The sequence below is a fragment of the Syzygium oleosum genome, unplaced genomic scaffold (genome assembly GCF_021117445.2).
Source record: "Syzygium oleosum isolate NSW1041296 unplaced genomic scaffold, Sole_v2.1 Sole_v2.15, whole genome shotgun sequence".
Lineage (NCBI taxonomy): Eukaryota > Viridiplantae > Streptophyta > Magnoliopsida > Myrtales > Myrtaceae > Syzygium > Syzygium oleosum.
Genome location: NW_026607499.1, coordinates 7,235,951 through 7,256,867, shown reverse-complemented (window position 1 = coordinate 7,256,867; position 20,917 = coordinate 7,235,951). Strand labels below are relative to the sequence as shown.

Below are 20,917 nucleotides of genomic sequence, written 5' to 3'. Positions count from 1 at the left end.
CAAATCACCGACCTTGAGCACATCTGGAGAGCTCGCAAACTCTCGGACTCGGTGATGATGGGCTACGCCGAAACACAGTAGCACCCGGTCGAGGCTGTTCAAGACTATCCTGATGGTGGCGGTTTCAGGCGGTGCTGAGCCATGTTCGCACCTCACCGAGGTTTGGAATGAGCGTCCAATGCTTCGGAAATTCCAGATCGGGTGGCATAATGGGTCGGCTCACAAAAATTTATGATCTCGCCTCAGTTGATATCTGACACGGACACCTAAGCAAAAATGACTCTAACTTCTAGATGTAGAGAAAATGCAGTAAGAAATGCAGATGCAAGATCATGCATAATTAATGTTTTTGTTTAGAAGTCAAATCACGTCCTAGTTTTCTGACCGAAGGAATGAAAAATTTTTAGGGGAAAATTTAGGTGCCAACGCCGATGCTTGGGTTGAATTCAGCCATCAGGGGATGTAAATGTTTGCGACATTGCTATGAGCGATCTGCTTGTTCTTAACATGCGCTTGGGCTTGACGAGAACATTTCGTCTTATTTCCTGGATTCGCAAGTATAACAAAATAGCTTACGAAAAAGGACATCAATGAAGAATGAATAGACTTTAATGCTACCTCTCCTAGCTTATAGATAATATATGGTAGTTAGCGGTAATGATTATTTGATAGCTAGGAATTCGCGAAAAACAAGTGCTTGGATGGGACTAGTGAAGTGTAAATGGAGAAAACTAGCTCGATTATACCGTTACTTATGGTTTATTATATGGGCTGCTGTTTGCTTTCTGTATATACTACGCAACACCAGTCGGATAGTATACGGCATGTTGATATGAAACCCCTTTTGTATTTCGTTGTTCTCGGGCATTTGACTCCAAGCTTATGGTGGTGGGAAAAAAAATACTACAGCACAAAGTTTTCATTTATTATATCTTCTTGTTGAAGGGTGGCGATTAGATATTGAAGAACATCTGCTAGTTTCATTTGTGGAAACTCTGGAATTTATTAAGATGCAGAACATTGGAGATCAGAAACCTGTCATCTGCCAAAAGTTGTCTGCATACATCGATGATGCTAGCAATTATTACCACATACTTCATTAATTGAATTTAACAGATATTGGACTCCTAACCAGGTATTTTCCAGAAACCCACTTCAGATAACCCTGGGTGTATTTGCCAGCCTCATAAGTGGAATTGGCACGGCGGAAAGTGACAGAGTATGTTGCTTTCTGGAGAACTTCTGAGAAGCTGAGTTGGGCAGGCTTCACGTTGACATACACACCTTGTGGGGGAACAACAGTGACTGCATAAGATGAAAATGGTTCACCAACATTTGTCACGGTCCTGGTAAATGTCTGTGGAGGTCCAAGGGCAACTGAAAATGACGGGTAGTTCAGCTCTGCCTCAGGAATGTTTGATACTCTAGAGCATTTGATTGGTCTGTGAGCGATCATTGACACTTGCTTGTCCGTGTATCCTAGACCACATAGATAAGGTATGTAATCATCAGGTTGAATGTCGTAAACCAAACCTGGATCAATGGCCTTCCGTGGATTGACATGGCCAGCCCCAATGGCAAATAAATCCGCAGGTTGAAGCCTTTCATCAAGGATGGGTCCTTTCCCAAGGTTCAGTTGTCCCGCAGAAGTCATGATGGCAGACTTGATGGCCGCAGGTGTCCAGTGGGGATGAGCCCTCTTTACCAAAGCCGCAATTCCGCTGAGGTGAGGGCAAGAAACGGAAGTGCCAGAGTCCATATTGAAGTTGAGCTTTGATTTTGTTTCATTGGCAATTGGAAAAGGCCATGCGGCCAATATGTTTTCACCAGGACCAATTATGTCGGGTTTCAGAATACCTGGGCTAGCCATGCTGGGGCCTCTCGAGGAGAAGGGGGCCACCGCAGGAGCTGTTGGGTTTGCAAACACAGTTCCTTTGAACACAATGGTGGCAGTAGGATCTTCGGTTGAATTAATATATGCTTTGATGTTCATCCCGGCAAAGTAGTTGACTCTAGATGCTGGGAGGACAAAAATTCCAGGGGTGATGAAGGATTCATCAGCTTGTTGACTCATCAAAATCAAGGCAGCCCCACCGGCGTCTTTCACTGCCTGCCCTTGGTCAAGAACTCCGTCACAGAAGACTACTTTCCCCTTCACATCCAGTCCTTCTAATGATCCCTGGGTACAAAATCCAGCCCCTTCTTTAGTGATCATCCCTGGGTACTCGAGGGGCAGTAAGTCCGAGGGGAAGTGTGGTTGGAATATTGACTCGCCGTCATATTCCACTCCATTTCCCAGTTTCACGGTGGCTACAAAGTCTCTGTCAATGGTGCTTGCCCCAACGGTGAGGATCCATGGAGCCTCGTTTGATAATGTGCTTGGTAAATAGCCGGAGTTCCCGGCAGAGGCGCTCACAAAGACGCCATTCTGAATGGCTGCAAATGCGCCTATTGCCACAAAATCTTTGTAAAACGGAATGGATCCACCTCCTAAGGAGAGGGAGAGCACATCGACACCATCTATGATTGCAGCGTCAATAGCTGCAAGTATGTCCGCCGCCGAACAGAAACTTTCATTGCACACTTTATATATTGACAGGTGAGCTTTTGGCGCCATTCCCACAGCTGTGCCCCTGGCACTCCCGAGAAAGTCTGCGGGCTTCACAAAAGCACCGGCAGCGGTGCTAGCGGTGTGAGTGCCGTGCCCCTGATGATCCATCGGAGGTGCGTATTCTTTGCCATTAACTGACATCTGAAAAGATCTTGCTCCAATCAATTTATTATTGCATTCAGAAGGTTTAAAATCGCACCTTCCTTTCCACTTAGCTGGCGGTGGAGGCATCCCGTTTCCCCTGAACGAAGGATGGTTGGGCGATACTCCAGTGTCGAGGATCCCAATGATGATCCCCTTCCCCAGATTTGAACCCCTCGAGGATCCCGGTTGCTGTGGTAAGCCCAGGAATTGGGGACTGTGGGTCGTTTGGAGATGATATGTCTTCTCCAAGTGAGCTGCAATAAATCCCCTCTTCTCTTTGATCGCAGCGAGTTCACCACGAGTGAGTCTCGCTGCGAAACCCGTCATGACCCGTTGGTATGCGTAGAGAATTCGGGATCGATTCTCTGAGTTTGGAGAGTATCTCTCTGGCAAGAAGGCGTCGTACCAAGACTGAACATCTTCTACGTCAGATTCAGGGTGTGTGACATGGATAATGTAAGTCTGTGGTTTGTCAGATGACAGGTGATTGGCAACAATAAACATGAGATTTGAGAGGAGGATGAAGAGGACGAGGACGTCGAGGAGAAAATTGCGAAGGGAAGCCATAAGTCTAGGCGTGTATGTGAAGGTTCTGCAGGTTCTGTGTTGGGGGATGGGATGTTTAATAGTGAGATTCCGGCCGGATCCTACTTGGATAGCATTTGACAATTTGTAACTTCTCTTCGGCGTGTAAAGTTTTAATGAAAGTTGAATCATGCAACTCTTTTGTCAATGCTCATCCGAATGTCAAAGCACAATACTATAATTAGTTATCGATGCGGTATGCTTAGCTAACCATATTGAGCAACCTCTTAACAATTTTTGAATGTTTCGATGGGCCGATCTAATTTCTATCGCATTTTTCCAAATTTAACGATGCGCGTTATCGATGTGTGAATTTGATTTAATCTAACCAACAAAGGATTGATGGTCAAGTTTTCACACATCGAATTTGGTCATTTTCCCAGATGGAGATAGCTTGCTTACCTCAGCCTCGATCAGCACATCTTTGATTTCGTACCGTTCATTCTTAGGTAATTGTGCCACCTCCTGTGAAAGGAAACGGCCCCGAAATATAATAAGAGAATTACCCATTAGTCGATATATTACATGTACCATAAGTATGTTCATATTGAAAATTAGTCAATACATCGACACCAATGAAATATCGCACTGTAACTAAGCAAACACCTACAACCTATATTTGTATATACGCGTTTCCATCTGTCGATTATGAGCAGACCACCATTATTTATCTCCTATAATAGGTGGTCCGGTTTGTCCCTGAATAGTGAAAACACAGCACGATGTCCACCCTTCGGATTAGTTTGTAAAGGTTCGGTCTTATTTGTTAGGTGAGTTTGAATATTTGTTAAATAAGAAAGATTTAAAGTTGAATAACTGCTAGAGGTTCTACAAAAATTCATAATTTGATGTTGTAAAGATTCGATTTTTTTTAATTAAGATTTTGCCCATCATTTCTCATCATACTTTTGTAGTTGACCGTGCGATTTTCGTGAAATCTAATTTTCTGAATATGTGTTTATTTCAAGAGCTTTTCCCTGCTCAGTGGCAACAATTTTCATTTACATGTACCAGTAAAAAATTGTCAATTTAACAAATGAAGATAACTTGAATACTATTTTGGGCATATTACATTAGCAAATTGATTTGTTTTACTCGAGCGAAATGCCATAAATCTCAGAAAATACCAACATCTCACATGAAGTACAATATGAAATATGAGTGAAAGTAAAATATTAAGATGAAAACATCAAAATATTTGTGATGCCTGGTGAATAGAACAGCAAAAGATCAACTTAAAATTATCCTATGTGCATGTACAATTTTGTAAAATAATAGAAGTTATAAAATTTATGACATTTGCAGAATGTCTTGAGAGTTGACATTGTAATTACTACTTCATATTTTTTACAAAAAAGGAATTTACTTGATGTGTCGATAAAAAAATTAGATGTCAACACCTACATGCATATGCATATGATAAAGAGATAAGGGACATAGTATCTCCTTGCTTAATGTCTCCGCTCGTCAAAAAAGGCTCCCACAGATTACCATTAATAAGAATGGGGTGGATGGAGACGAGATAAACTTGAGAATAGGATCGCACCGCACCCCACAACATCAGATTAAAATGGAAAGCTCCTTTTGCCCTTGGTAGCTTCCTCATATGAATGACTCCTCTAACAACGACCATATCCTCATGAGTTCTCCTACCCGGGATGAAACTAGATTGACTAGGACTAGTCGGGTCATCCGGGAAAGGTCTTAGTCTTTGCTCGAAAAATTTTGAGATGATTCTATAATTCGTATTACGCGGACTGATCAGACGACTTGAAGCACGGGAATAAGAGAAATCAAAGTGTCACGAGGACCTCGGGGCACGACTCTAGAGCTAATAATATCCGTGACAAGCGAACGAACAGTTGCCGATCCCATCCCTTTGGGAGTGGAAAAAGATCGTGCGAAGCCCGTCACCGTCAAAGGCCGGGGCTCCCAAGAAGCTCTTCTAACGGTATTAAGAGTCGTCGCAAGCTCCTGAAGACCCTGAATAGCTTCATGGGAAGAGATTTGACCCAGCGCACAGGGATTCTCTAGGTACAAACATAAGAGGAAGATCAAAGATTCATAAAACGATTCGACACAAACTTTTCAAGCTCCTTATCATTATTAGTTCAAGTGGCAACCCCGTCTTTGACTGCAAGAAGAATGGTTTTTAAGACGTTCTTCTTATTTCGGTCACTATTAGAAATATAGGCAGTAGAAGCCTTCATGGCCCCCAAGAACTTCATCACAATTGAATTTAGGGCGCAAGAGATGGTGGTCGGTAGGTTCCATGCGGATCTCAGTTTGCTGATGATGGCATAACTCATTGATATACATGCCGCCATGTAATTTGGATGCCATGTCAGATAACATAAAAGAAGAAAAAAAAAATGGCAACGCGGAGATTCAAACCAGAGACCTTCCTGGTGGCGGAGGTGGTAACTAACTGCACCACGACATGTCTTGCTCTGAACTGTTATAGGTGTTATTTGACTCTGAAAGAAGGCGGCCCTCGAAGCTCAGCCACCTTCGCTGCAGCTCTTAACATTCGCGCTTCGGGCTCGACAGCCACGGCTGCTGCGAGTTTCAAACCGATTTTGGGTTGTTTGTCTTCGATAACCTCAAGGCCCCCATTCTATGATGATGCCAAGCTCAACGCCACCTCAAGCCACCCACCCTAGCCGTTGACGTTAGGATCGTGCGTTGCCCCTCCTCCAGCCATCGAAGCTGCCATTCGTCCCTTCGGGCCGTGGGTCTCCTTCTCTCTCAGTCAAGCTTTTAATATGTAGGATACCAGAGAAAGAAGTGTAATGGTGGAGTTGGCTATCGCCTCAGTCTACCATCCTGAGGGCTCACAGTTGTTTTTTTTGTCTTTTTCATTTATCCGCGGTTGATAGGAGATAAATTTGAGACTCAAGGAAAAGTTAATTTTTTTTAGACAAAAAAAGGTTTGTGGTAGAGAACCGAACCTAAAGTTTGGGATTTTTATGATATTAGACCGATTGTTGCTCGGGAAAAAGTGGCTTAGTTCTAGCGGAGATGGCGATAGCGTGATTCCTTATTATGTTTTGGATAAGATTCTAAATATTTCAGCATATCTAGTCTAATAGCAAATAGATTAATGAGCTTCACTGTTCATGTTCGAAACAAACGCGGAAAAACAAATACAGAACACAAGGATTTACGTGGTTCGATCACAAAGTGATCTATGTCCACGGGCGAGGCAAAACAAGATTCCACTATAATCAAAGAGAGTACAGTTTTCAGAAGTCGAAAGACGACTTTACAAAACCTCACGGCTCACAAATCTCTCCCAAAACAAAATCTCTCTTAATCAATGAAAAAACCTAGCCGCAGTATAAATAGGGCTCCCCAAAAAATTTCCTTGGGGGCATAGCCCCCTGAACCCCCCGAGACATTTGTTCGCTTACTCCAACTTGGGCGGACCGCCATAAAGATTTGTTCGCTTGCTCCGGGTTGGGCCTATCAGCCCAACCCTCCGCATCACAAACTAAATCTCAATTTTTTCTCCACTTTTGGATCGCACAAAAAATATGTCGGGTCGGGTGATGAACGGACCGGGTACATAAAATTCAAGACATATTTAATAGTTCATAGAAATGAAAACTGTCAAAGTTTTATCCCTTTACCTTCACGAGCTTCATAACTTTGAATTAAGCCAATCAAAGAAAAAAATCTGGATTTCACTTGTAATCATCATAGCTTTGTTTTAATTCTTTGGCTTGACTAGAGAAAACATTAAAGATCCACTGTCTGATATATTAATTTTCTTCTGAATTAAATTTTTTATTTTCAAAACTTTTCTAAAATAAGAATTTTGGGATCTACCATCTGTAAGTAGGCAGGTGAATGACGTTTGGGTGAAAACAATTAACAAGAGTATCGATAAGTAGGAATCGGTAAGCGGCTGAGATGTTAGAGGAAAGTTGAGTGCACAGAGAGTATCCATGGATACCAGTTCAAAGTTATTGGGAAGTAAAGCAATCGAGATCGTGGAGTAACTGATATGAAATTTTCAAGGAATAACTGCACAAGAACTAGATTAGGGCGACATGGGCACAAGACTTTTGAAAATGGCGGAGCATGGGCACAACCGTTAGGAACCGCTCGAAGGCAGCTACGAAAATTATCCGTTGGCCATCCATTGAGGAGCCCCTTACAAACCAAAACAAAATGCAATCTTTCAATTATCTTTACTTTCTTGCGTTGTATTTTTAATTTCAAGACTCGTCGATTAAATTATGACGTGTTTCTTAGCTGTAGTTTTCAGATTCGCATTGTCGATTAAATTTTTGCGTGTATCTCTATACTAGGTATTTTTTGCGTCATCAATTAAATTCCGACACAATTTACGTCTGTATAGTTTTGTTTGAATTGAAGCTGTTGATTCCCTTATTTGCCTGTGATATTTTTTGTTCGGAGTCGATGCAAAACCTGTCTCCTATAATTTAAAGCCAAAGAACGACTTTCGGTGAGCAGGCGAAATTCCGGCGAAATAACATGTAATGTCATATTTTCTCAACTGTAACTCAACAAGCTTTATTATTCTGAGAAGGGTTAACAACTGAGTTCACACTATTGAACACTATCCGACGGTGGGTACCCGAGTGACATTGCCATTACCATCAACCCACAAATAAACCCGATTACAGCAGAAGTCCGTGAGCCTATAAGCTCCCTCGGGAATCTGATAAACCGTCACCAGTGGATTGTCTTTCTCAATTGTTGCCTTTGCGCTGTCTCCGTTATATCCCACAAGCTCTGGCCAACTGTATTTGTACCCTGTTAAAATTAGTAAGAAATGATTACGAAACCTTAATCTCTACTTCACTACACCTGTGTGTGTATTGTTAGCGACTAATGTTACTACGTTTAAGATCCAGAACATTATGTGCTCGGGCCAGACATATAAAGCATCATTGACGAAATGGTGGATTGTTACAACTCGCAGGAAGACAAAAAAAATGATACGTAAATGAGATCCCTTAAACAAAGATGATATACAAAATATAAAGACAAAAATATTAGTTCTCAATGCCTTTTCAAATTTTAATATTCGATGCTCAAACGTTTATTGTGAAGTTGTGGTTCATTTCTTGTTTCTGTAGGACGTACAAGATCCTTTCAGATGTTGGATGAGTCGAGAACAATTAAAGAGTCTCATAAAAGTAGAGACTACTGCTCCATACTGTTGGGTCCTTTGGAAGGCACCAAATCATGGATCGAGTCGCAAGATCGAATTTTTCAGTTCAATGGGTAATTCCTCGACTAACCCATCTTCTGTAATTCAAGGAAACAACAAATCTTTTAAGGTGGGACATCAGTTCCTCAGGAGAAATATAAGACTAACAAAAGAGCAAACGTCATATGGCCATGTGTGTAGGGAATATGAATGTATACCTTTACTACAGCAGTGCGGATCTTGGCAGCAATAACCACTGAAACAAGGAGGGTAACGAGGGACCTCTCTGATGATGCACTTTTCTTTTGCCATCTCAAGTGGAAGTAGATAGTACAACTGAAAGACACATTCCTACGTACATATTTATAGATCCAATATGACTTGCATATATGCAGTAAGTGCTCGTCTTTTATAGAAATAAATCAGTAAATCTGGACGGACACCCTTCATATTAATTATTATAGCAAAAAAATCAGATTTTTCCTATGCGTAACATGACAGGATCATTATGTTTCTTTTGTCAAAAAGGTAGCTGAGGATAACTTCATCTAATTAGAGCAATATGTCAAGATTTTCCTATGCTTAGTGATGGACATGATTTTTCCTTCTAAAATATCTACATATGAAGAGTACATGCTCGTCTTTTGTAGAAGTGAATCACAGAATCTAGATGGATACCCCTCATACTAACTAGTATAGAAAAAAAGTCAGATTTTTTTCTATGCCTAATGGCAGAGTCATTATGTTTCTTTTCCCAAAAAATTGACATAGGACAACTTCATTTAATTAAAGCAATATATCAAAATTTTCATCAGTGGAACGGGAGAGGTTCGTTGTGATCCTTCACAGAAAAAGGTTGTAAGTATAATTTATCTAATTACACAGATCTCTACAAATGAGTTATTCTCTTTTCAAGTAATAGTTAACGGCAATTCAGACGGAAAAACTAACGGTTGCAAAAAAAAAAAATTTGAAAGCTTGGAGAGTAATTTGTAACTTTTCAAAACTCGCAAGCTATTGAACAATGGTGCTGAGCGAATAATTTGTAATTTCTCAAAATTCGAGAGCTATTGCATAATAGTGCCAAAGTTCAATTGGAGGTATTGAGCAAGTATACCTAAAAAGTTTCCATGCTTCTTTTGGCGTTTGTGGAAACTGAAGCTATCCTTTAGGACGTGGAACATGTATAATCATGTGAAGTGTACCAATTCATGCACTTAGAAACGTTGAGTGGTGTTCGTGAGCTGGTCGAGTGGCATCTCAGGTTTATTTATCTTTGATCTCCAGTGTTTGTTGTTTTCATGCGTCCACGTGACATCTTCGTCCCTTGGCCGTTAACATCGATCGATCCCTTATAGTAGGCTCTAACCAGCCTCCATGTATGCATCATAATCCCAAATCATATGGCACTTCGATAAATGCTGTTGCAGATCAAACCAAGAGTCTGATCAAAATAATGTGACTTCAGCGCTGGGATTTGGTCCAGAAAAGAAAGTCCTATGGAGATCATACATTTGTGAGTGGCCGCTTTACAACACAAGGAGGTCATACGCATTGATGAGTGAATCGTGTTGGATTTTGTTGTAGTTTGAGTCAGCCAGTCATCACAGGACATTGACCTATTATAACCATTCCCAGGCACATTGGCATACTTCAAAAAAGCACCACCGGCCATGGTAACCATGTCGTCCTCTTAGCTGAGAGGTGAAAGGACCATGCACCAATTACATTGTTGTTACATCCAGAATGCTGTAAATCACACTTTCCGCTCAGCTGGTGGAGGTGGGATTTGGGTACCACTGAATAACACGTGGTTGGGCCATACCCCTGTTTCTAGTACCCTAATATTTATTCCTTTTCCAAGATTTGAACTGTTAATTACGCGAATTATAACCATTATGTTTTCGGGCCTAATTTCTAACTAGAAATAGATTTTTCTATTTTTATTCCCTAGACGAGTTTCTGAGCAGAAGGTAGTGTTTGATAACGATATACAATTTGTTTATTAGCATTGATGTAGAATTCGTTCATCGGTGGGCGACGAGCGGCGACCGGCAAGCGGCGGGCGGCGAGTGCGAGCTTTGAGAAGAATTGTTATTTCTGTTTATATTCAAGAAACAGAAAATTAGAAAATTTCTACTTCTCATTTCTATTCCAAACTTATTTCTAGGTTAAAAATTTGTCGTAGAAATAGAAAAATGAAATTGCGCCGCTAAACTGATTTTTGTTCCAAACCTATTCCCGGGAATTGAAAAATAAAAAAAATAGAGAAACATAATGGTTATCATTCGCACCCTTAATCAACAAATTAGTAGTAGGCTGCTATCTGCTTCTCTCTTGCCACGACTCTGTCGTGGGAAAATGACACTTTCTTCAATCATATAGTACCCAAAATTACATAACTCGATAATTCATTAATTAAGACCATCGTGTTGCGATTAATTTTGGGTGCATGACTGGAGAGTTAGATTTTTGCGTGATACGCACGGTGAAAAAGGGATTTCTTTTCACGATAAAGAGGTTTAAGATGCTCTGATTCGACGATGGACATAAGAGAGTGTGAAATTTGGGGAATACATAAAGCTCGAAAACTACCTATAAAAGAGGATAATTTGGAAGAGCGTGTCGCTGTCTTTCTTTGGAACAAATACTAGGATGATTGGCAAATGACAATGGTTTTTTTTTTTTTTTTGTGTTTCTTTAATCTTTAGGAGGGATGGAAAATAGACATTAAATAAATACCGGACAAAACGTATATCACAATCAAATCAGCCTAATATTCCAATATCGTAATTATAAGGGTTAATAACACGAAAAACCTTCAAATGGTACATCTATGATAAATCTACCTCAAACTAATTTTTTTATCACCAAATATCCCAAACTGATACATTTGTGACAAATTTATCTCAAACTAATTTATTGACCACCAAAGCCCCAAAACTGGTACATTTGTGATAAATTTACCCTTAATTAGTTTTCTTTAAATTGGATTGATATCACGAAAAACCACAAACTAGTACACATATGACAAACGGAGGGTAAAACCTCAATTGGAACACCCGTCAACTGCCATTTGTCATTCAACTCAGCAATTTGACGGTAAAAGTTAATGAAAACTAACGAAAGATAAATTTGTCACAGGTTTACCAATTAGTTTAAGGTAAATTTTGTCATAAATTTACTAATTTGAGGTTTTTCGTGGTATTAACCCTGATTATAATACACCGTTGTGGAAAACATAAATTTAAATAATACTGAGAGCCACTACTTTAGGAAGGTGAAATGTTTCTTAGCAGCTCAAAATAAAAACTAGTGATATTGATACGTGATTGGTAATCGAACAAATGTCATATATGGAAGTGAAATCTGCATAAAAATCACTGCGTTCATCTCTGAATAAGATGCATGGCGTGTTGGAGGATTCTTGTGGAACTTTCATACACTTGCATACTTCCTTCGAGGTCCATTTAGAAAGTTCATTATCAGAGCTCTTGCGGAGAGAAGGAACTAGAACTTAACTATCCAGTCTTCCCCGTAGAGAGCAATGAATGTTTGGCTGAGCGCAGTGGCCAGTCTTATTTTCAGTTTTATGTGAAAGTTCAAACTGAAAAATTAGTCTTCCAGCTTTTCACATTTCCTATTTCACTTTGAACTCCTAGAAATTTGTCATGTATGTTCTTCATGGAGGTCAAATTTTGTACAGGCACGAGTTAGCTATGGCATAAATGAATTCTGTAACCTCTTCCACATAGAAATCATAGAAGTGGCAGCAATATTCCTAAAGCAAACTACTCTATTTCCATCCTGGCCATCTAACCAACTTTTACATCTTGCAGGTTTATCAAAGAATGCCCCTCCAAGAGACTATGCCTTGGAATCTTCGGAGTCAGCAAGGATTTCTAGTGCTTTCACTTCCATATCCATTATAGCTGCCATTTATGGGAATGGGATACTGCCTGAAATACAAGTAAACCTCGACTTCTGTTTCATCTTTTTAAAATCAACATAAGTTTGCGTGCGTAGACAGTTCAAATTCTGGGCTAGGAAACATCAAGTACTAGAAAGACATGTTGACGATTAGTATTATCTAGCAATGTAGGTTCATATCCATTAGCTGTTAAAAAACATTAACTTTGCTCTATATTTTTACGCTTCATCGCAGGCAACTCTGGCTCCACCTGTGACTGGGAAGATGGTTAAAGGCCTTCTCATATGTTATGCAGTGATCTTTGTCACATTCTATTCTGCTGCTGTGTCTGGATACTGGGTTTTCGGCAACAAATCGAACTCAAACATACTCAAAAGCCTACTGCCAGATGACGGACCCGCTTTAGCTCCGACTTGGGTTCTAGGCCTCGGCGTGGTTTTTGTCCTCCTACAGCTCTTTGCCATTGGCCTGGTAATCACACTAGTAGTGGTAGTAAAGTACTCATTTGATTGGAATTTCTAAACTCATCTCCAAGGGCATGGAAACAGGTCTACTCTCAAGTGGCATACGAGATCATGGAAAGCCAATCAGCCGATGTGAAGCAAGGAATATTTTCCATGCGCAACCTTATTCCTAGGATAGTTCTTTGGACGTTGCACGTGGTGTTTTGTGGGTTCATGGTGGCCATGCTTCCTTCTTTGGGGACATCAACGGTGTCGTGGGAGCTATTGGCTTCATCCCTCTAGATTTCGTTCTTCCGACGGTTCTCTACAACAGGACATTCAAGCCAATGAAATTATCCTTAACCTACTTGATCAACATCTCGATCATCATCGTCTTCACTGTCGCAGGACTAATGGACGCATTTTCTTCTATAAGGAAGTTAATTCTTGATGCCAACCAGTTCAAGCTCTTCAGTAGTAACGTGGTGGACTAAGGTTCAGAAAAATAAACTCTGCAATTCTAATGTACTTGCACCCAAAAGTTACAGGAGAAAGTTGCACGTTTTGAAGGCAAAAAGAAAAGGAACATTCAAGGGGGCGATAAGTTGTTCATATATACTAGAGTTGTCCTCTGCTTTGTGCCAATGAAAAAAGATGGGAGATTTTTAGGCATCGTCATTTGAAAGTGTAGACAAGTTGATATCCCAAGCTTCAATTCAGCAAAGAGAAGGAGGCTTTTCATTGTGTACTCTGATCTCTGAAAGACATCAGACATGTAAATCTTGATTGATTATGCGATGTGAATGCATAGCTAAGCTTACCCGCAGCTGCGTCTGACCTCATGCATAACACCTTTCGTTTCGATTGGCTGTTTCTTACTTCATTAAAATCGGCACAACTATATGAGCAAAACGCAATAGTAAGCAATTCCCCTTTCAGCCAGTTCTTCCTCACAGCAACTACTTATAATCACAGCTCTTATGCAAACGACGTCCTAAAAATGATGATTGATGTTGGCAACATCTTTACCAGCAAGAAATTTTAGTCATATTGTCTCTTATGCTTTGATTCATAGAAAAAAAAAGTATTGAAGAACAGAAGCTAAAAGGTTTCTTGTTTCCAAATTACCACCGGAAGAATGTGAGAGAATGAGCAGCATGATGACAGAATACAGCTGAAGAAAAGGTTTATCAAGTTCATCAAAGAAGATGGAAACATCTAGGTTTGTTCAAGACCACATTAGTGTAACAAACAGAGATCACGTTCTTGACAGGTAATGACAATTTTTCTTCTTGATTTTCCTTCTTTTTCGATCACAATAATGAATGGGTCAGACCGAGGGTGCATACACAAGTTAGTTGACCAGATAGTTTAAAGTGCTCGCAAAGCATGCAGTATGATTCCTCCTCAAGTCATGGGATTTGCGTGAGGTTGTCAAACTAATCCATCTTGCGCTCCATCATCCATCATTATAGTTATAACTACCATTTCGGTGTCTAATCAGTCCTTTAATCTACGTTTAGATAGACGCCATCAGACGCTTCCTAGAGAAACCTAATCGAGTAAAACGAATGCTTCGTTTGGACCGTCCTGTGTTTGTTGCGATCTTCATCAATGAACCAAAGTCGTTTCTGAAATTATTCTAAATTTCAATCCAGTTTATTCAGCATTTGATAGTTCCATCACTCATTCAACAAGTAATTGGTCAAGTTTCCAATTAGAAATCCGATCGTTTTCGTGCAGTGGGACTTAGTAGACAGAACCAAAAGGAGAGGTTATACCACTAATATATTTAAGTATAATGAGTTGTATCTGTAATACTAATACATCAATTTGACAGATGCAATCATTGCGGTAGTTGCGAGGGATCGCATCGTTGGACATCGTTACCAGGTTCATTCAAGAAAAACAAGTAACAAACTGCTTATAGCTATGCACATTTGAAATAAATAATAAATTGAAGCTAGCACCACTTGTTCTTGCAAATGAAAATTTCCCAAAAATTTCCTAGAACAGGTGGGCGCGATTTTCGCTAGTAGACTACTTAATGTATAATAAATATATAGATAGATAGATACACACATACACACCACTATAATTCCTAATAGATTATTAACATTCTTTCGATTTTACGAGTACCACGTTTATTTATTAGTAACATATTAACGGAACAATTTATTTATCAGGTTTATATACCCTAATAGATTACGAAGAGTCGTTCATTTCAACAAAGGAGCGTGATTTTCCTCCAATAGACTATGAATTCTTTTATATACTCTACTAGCAGTATCGGGTAACATTAGTAACTTACGAACAAAATAGCTATTTCTGCTATAAATTCCTCGTATATTACTAATTTCATAACTATCTTGGTATTTACACAACTAAGATTTACTTATAAGTAGAAAATTATTTACAAAAGAAACTTAATAAGTTACTATTATATTGACCATGTAAGTCATTAGAATCATTCGACAACCGGTAACCTGACTGACAAGCTACTAGGTAAACGGATAAGTAGAACATGATTTAGAACTTACAACCGATGTTACATGTCTACCATCAACCAAGGGTAAATTACTTCATTATTCTCAAATGGTATTTTAAAATCGTCCTTCAACTTTACATTGAGGCTCCGTTCGTTTGACGGAAATGTAACATTTTTTGAAAATGTTTTCTGGGAGATTATTTTTTTGGAAAATGACATAATTTTCTGGTGTTCAGCTGAAATCTGAAAAAGTTTAGGAAAATATTTTCCTGTGCTCGGCAACCGGCGGCGGCGGTGACCGGCGGCGGCGATCGGCGGCTGCGGCCCCGACGGTCGGCAAGGAAAGAAGGAGGCCGGCGGAAAATGTTTTCTGCTTTTCAAAAGAGGAAAACATTTTCCTTACTTTTCTTCATGTTTTCACTCATTGAGGGAAAATGTTTTCCGTGGTTAGTTTATTTTTCTCCCCCGAACACCGTAAAATGTTTTCCTGGAAAATAATTTTCGCGAAACGAACGGAGCCTGAATCTTTGATCGAGTTAGGGACTGACAGATTGAGTATTTTGGGTGCATGAATTCTGAGGAGATTGCTAATTTTTGTGGCTACTCGAAATATATAAGAGAACTATGCATGAAACCCAACCTTTTTCTCTTATGCTTCCAAAGATAAATGTGCCACTTTTACCTCATACTAATTAAACTCCATCCAAGCTAGAAAGTTGATGGTTGAGCAGATTGGGATTCCAACTCATGCATCCCAACTTCTATGTATGCTTCTTCTTGAAGTGGAACTTCAAGTTTGGTTGGTCGGATCGATTGAAATACTCTACTAATCTCACGGGGCGGGCTAGCAGAAGTCACAAGGAGCCGAATTCTTGGTAGATGACTCAAACACGAGTCATTTGCTCTAGGTTGTACAGAAATTAAATTTAAATCATGCGCCTAATCCATATCCATAGATCCTTTCACTAATTATATCCCATAGGATTGATCTTTAATATTTCCAACTCTTTAAAATAATAATACTAGCCGGGAAAAAAATTACCAATTCGGTTTTAAATAAAATGTGCGGATGTCAACTCATTTCTAAACTTTTAAATTTGCTAATGTAATCCTAATCCTCTTTATAATCCTTCCGGCCACTTACCATCAGAAATCGCTAAGGACCTCATTTCGAGAAAAGTCGTCCACTTCAGCGATATCTGGTGGCAAGTGGCCAGAAGAATTATGTTGGAATTTCGCGCAAGAGATTTATGACTATATTGGTAAAATATAAAAGTTTGGGAACGAATAGATATCCGTACAATATGTTTAGGACTGATTCGGTAAACATCCCAATAATTTGAGCATGAGAATAAAAAAATCAAAAAGCAAGGAAAAGTCAAAAAAGTTCTGTAAGTGTGGACACAACTTAGTCTTACGCCGAGTTAAGACATTGAACAGCCCCATGGACAGCTCTATTAAGAGTAATCAGGAAGAAAAGATGGAACTATAAAATAATTAGAAGTCTTAATCAAGGACTTTGTGGTGCTTAATCATAGTTGCCTTGAAAACTATAAAGAGTACAATGGAGAATACCTCAGTGCCGATCTTCCATACCCCCCACCCCCTTTTTTTTAAGGATTATAATGTCCTTTTAAATCAATAAAATTCCGATTTTGCAAAATATCTTGTTAACATTATAAAATAAAAGATTACTACTACGAAAAACCCCAAACTGGTACACTCATGACAAATTTACTTCAAATTAATTTTTTTACCACAAAAAATCCAAACTAGTGTACATGTGAGAAATATACCATAAACTAATTTTTTGACAACTAAGACCTCAAATTGATACATTTGTGACAAATTTACCCTTTGTTAAATTGGATTAATATTACAAAAAATACAAACTGGTACACCTGTGACAAATGGAAGGTAAAACCCCAAACTGGTATACCCATCAACTGTCACGTGTTATCAAGCTCAGAAACTTAACGGTAAAATTTAACAGAAATTAGCGGATGGTAAAAATGTTACAGGTATACTAGTTTGGAATTTTTTGTGATTAAAAAATTAGCTTGAGGTATAAACGTATCAATTTGGGGATTTTTTGTAATATTAATATTTTATTTTTAATGAACACATCTCCTGCATTGGTCATGATGATCATGAAGATGTACTCTTTCCTCCGAGAACGAACCCAACTCCAACTGTACAATCCGTGTGTGTAGGGTCAACAAAATTAAATTCCACTAATTATAATGCTTTTGGGGGGTTTTTAAAATATTTAAATATAATTTCATTTTTGTGGGGTTGAATTGGTCCTCACGACGCACGCAACTCAAACGAACCCTCCACGTTCCTTACCCAATCATATTTATTAATTTGACTAATCAGTATAGTGGGCTGCTGTTTGCTTCTCTCTTGCCACGACTCTATCGTCTTCCTACTAATGAAAATGACATCTACTTCAATCATATAGTACCCAAAATTACATAACTCTATAATTAATTAATTAAGACCGTCGTGTTGCGATTAATTTTGGGTGCATGACTGGAGAGTTAGATTTTTGCGTGGTACGCACGGTGAAAAAGGGATTTCTTTTCTCGATAAAGAGGCTTAAGATGTTTCGATTCGACGATGGATATAATAGATTGTGAAATTAGGGAAATACATATGATTGGAAAACTACCTATAAAAGGGGACATTAATTTGGGAGAGCGTGTCGCTGTCCTTCTTTGGGACAAATACTAATAGGACGATTGGCAAACGACAATGTTTTTTTTTGGTGTTTCTTTGATCTCTAGGAACAAATTTCGAGAGGAGGGGGGACATCATGAATTGAAGAGAGGAAAAAATAAGAAAATATATATAGATGGAAAATGATATAACGGTCATTTGTTTTTTGGGGGAATGGAAAATAGACATTAAATAAATCCCGTCTGAAACTTATATCAAAATCAAATCATGCTAACATTCCAATTTTATAATTATAAGGATTGATATCACAAAAAGCCCCAAACTGATAAATCCGTGATAAATTTGACTATCAAAATCTCCAAAATAATACATTTGTGACAAATTTACCTTTTGTTAGTTTTTGTTCAATTGGATTGATATCGTAAAAACCACAAACTGATACACTTGTGATAAACGGAGGGTAAAACTCCAAACCGGTATACCCGTAAATTGCCATTTATCATCAAACTCGGCAATTTAACAATAAAATTTAATAAAAATTAACAAATGATAAATTCATCACAGGTGTGCCAATTTGGAGTTTTTGGTGGTCAGAAAAGTAGTTTATGGTAAATTTATTACAGTGTATCAGTTTGAAGTTTTTCGTACTATTAACTCTAATTATAATATATTGCTGTGAAAAACATAAATTTAAATTAGATGAAAAATAAAAAAATAAAAGACAAGGTGGGTACAAAAAACACTTCCGAGTTCTGCCGCAATCGCCTCTCAATAAATGCACAGCGCGGACCCAAAAAGGAAAAATGAAAAAAAAAGAAAGGAATTGATGGCGGACATGGGGTGGACGTGGACGTGGACGTGAAGAAGCGTTAAAAAGGCTCTCCTCCTCTTCTTCTTCTCCTTCTTCTCCTCCTCCTCCTTCGGTCAGTCTTCGTCTGCTACCTCCACGCGTTTGGTTCGCCGCCAACCATCTCTGAAGCCTTCGCTCCTGCTCTGCGACGCCCCTTCTTCGATCATCATCTCTCGGAATGGAGAAATCGCTGGACTCGTCCAAGCAGAAGCGGCTCGGCCGTCCCAGCTCGACGGTGTGGGACTGCGGGAGCGCCCTCTACGACTCCTTCGAGCTCAAGTCCTTCGAGCGCCAGCTCGACTCCGCCATCTCCGCCCGCACCCTCTCCATGCCTCACCTCCCCGGCCGCCGCGCCCTCCCCCTTCCTCCTCCGCAGCCGCAGCCGCAGCCGCGAACGGCGGCCCCGACGGCGGCGAAGAAGCACTCCAGGATCTCGCGGACGATCCAGAAGCTGCTGCGGTCGGTCTTCAAGACGAAGCCGTGCTCGACCCCGGCGTTCGGCGTCGTCGGCGATCGGTGCTCCCGCGCCGTGGTCGGCCAGGACGACCGGTTCTACGTCGTGTGCGACAAGTCCGGCGCGCTCACCACGATCCCGGAGGCCCCGGAGGTCGAGTACCTCGGGAAGTTGTCGCCGCCGGAGATGGATCGGTTCGTGAGGAAGACGGCGTCGGAGAGGTTCGCCGCGCCAAGCTCCATCGGGATCTCATGCGCCTGAAAAGCGGATCATCCACGATAGCGAGGACTATACGAGTAGGTTTGTGCATAAAAGTTGTCAGTCGTCAGATGTCAGGTTTAGCTCGTCAAATAATCGGAGTTCCATGCGATGATTCTGTATAGGTTTTCGTTCATATGAAATTACGTTCTTTCTCTTTTGGAGGGGGGGACATGTCAAGAGCTCAAGGAAACCTCCGTTGATAATAGTAATACTACTGCTATGCTTGATGGATCACAACTGCGTCGACATCATGTTCACACGATGAAGTTCATCAGATCATGAAAGCAGAGAAACGAAGGAGACGATGATGGCCGTCGAACGAACGATTTCGGCGAGGTAATTCCATGGAGGATGGAGATGCTTGCATGATCGGTTCCTGGAATTCCCATTTTTCGTGCTTGGATAAGTCTTTGCCCAAAATTGCTTTTTGGCTGGCTCGGGGGGTGACGTGGCTTTTCTCCTTCGTCGCGCTCGGGGTTTCGGGGTCAATATACCTCGTGGGATTGACCTAACGAAAGAGAAAGGCCTTTCGTTGCCTTGGTTTCGAAGCTTTTTTAGGTGTGTACGTAGCTGTTTCCTTTCGAGGAGGACGACTTGACCTAATCCCACTTGTTTTCCCCCATTACTTTTTGTTTCCACTTGCTGGGCACATCCAATCAAAGTAAAAGATGAACGAATCATGCGTCCGGGGGTAATGAATACGTGTCACGTTTTTCTATGTTTGCGTTCATTCTCCACGAAGCATAGTTTATCATTTGGTCGTGTATACGACTAAGTAAGATTAATTATGGTAAATCCCGACGTTGGATCTTCCCAATTAGGTGGGCTCCTGATGTAAGCGCCCCGAAATTTCGCAGCAACGAGACGCGAGTTTCCTATTGCACGTCCGATTATTCAGCGATACTAACTAAACAAAGGGGAATTAAAAAAAAAGAAGGAAGGGTTGGACAGCTTTCTTGTGATGCAAGTCCCCACGAAGGGCTATGACGAAGGGAAGTTCAAATGGCCTTGCTCGATGGTGGTGGCGTGACCAGTCATCGATGGGCCGTGCGAGGATCAATTGCTAGCGCAAGGACGTCGGCGAGGGACGTCAATCTTAGCCGTCAATCAATTGTGCGCGCTGCTCTAAGTTAGATTGTCACATTAAATGCCAAAAGGACCAAATTAATTACAAAGACGATATCTATTTTAATAAAATATTACAACGGCCAAACTAGACAAAAAATTAAAGTTCAGGAGCCGTTCTCCCGAAATCTAATCTCAATCATCACGTGTTGAAATTA

General features: G+C 40.2%; 3 protein-coding genes and 1 pseudogene across 3 annotated transcripts; 2 read left to right on the top strand and 2 right to left on the bottom strand.

Moving 5' to 3' along the window:
- Positions 1–1,099: 1,099 nt before the first annotated feature.
- Positions 1,100–3,362, bottom strand: LOC115675584 (subtilisin-like protease 4). The gene has a single exon (XM_030598307.2). The coding sequence runs from the start codon at positions 3,320–3,322 to the stop codon at positions 1,100–1,102; it is 2,223 nt and encodes a 740-aa protein (XP_030454167.2). The 5' UTR covers positions 3,323–3,362.
- Positions 3,363–7,928: 4,566 nt separating this feature from the next.
- On the bottom strand, positions 7,929–8,837 carry LOC130140085 (glu S.griseus protease inhibitor-like). The gene is made up of 2 exons (XM_056318457.1): positions 8,744–8,837; positions 7,929–8,125 (listed from the first exon to the last, which is right to left on the bottom strand). Exons 1-2 carry the CDS (start codon positions 8,835–8,837, stop codon positions 7,929–7,931), a joined length of 291 nt encoding a protein of 96 aa, XP_056174432.1.
- Positions 8,838–11,929: 3,092 nt separating this feature from the next.
- Positions 11,930–13,748, top strand: LOC115675585 (probable GABA transporter 2; annotated as a pseudogene).
- A 5,222-nt stretch (positions 13,749–18,970) lies between these two features.
- Positions 18,971–20,256, top strand: LOC115675630 (uncharacterized). Its single transcript, XM_030598358.2, has one exon. The coding sequence runs from the start codon at positions 19,098–19,100 to the stop codon at positions 19,632–19,634; it is 537 nt and encodes a 178-aa protein (XP_030454218.2). The 5' UTR covers positions 18,971–19,097; the 3' UTR covers positions 19,635–20,256.
- Positions 20,257–20,917: the final 661 nt, after the last annotated feature.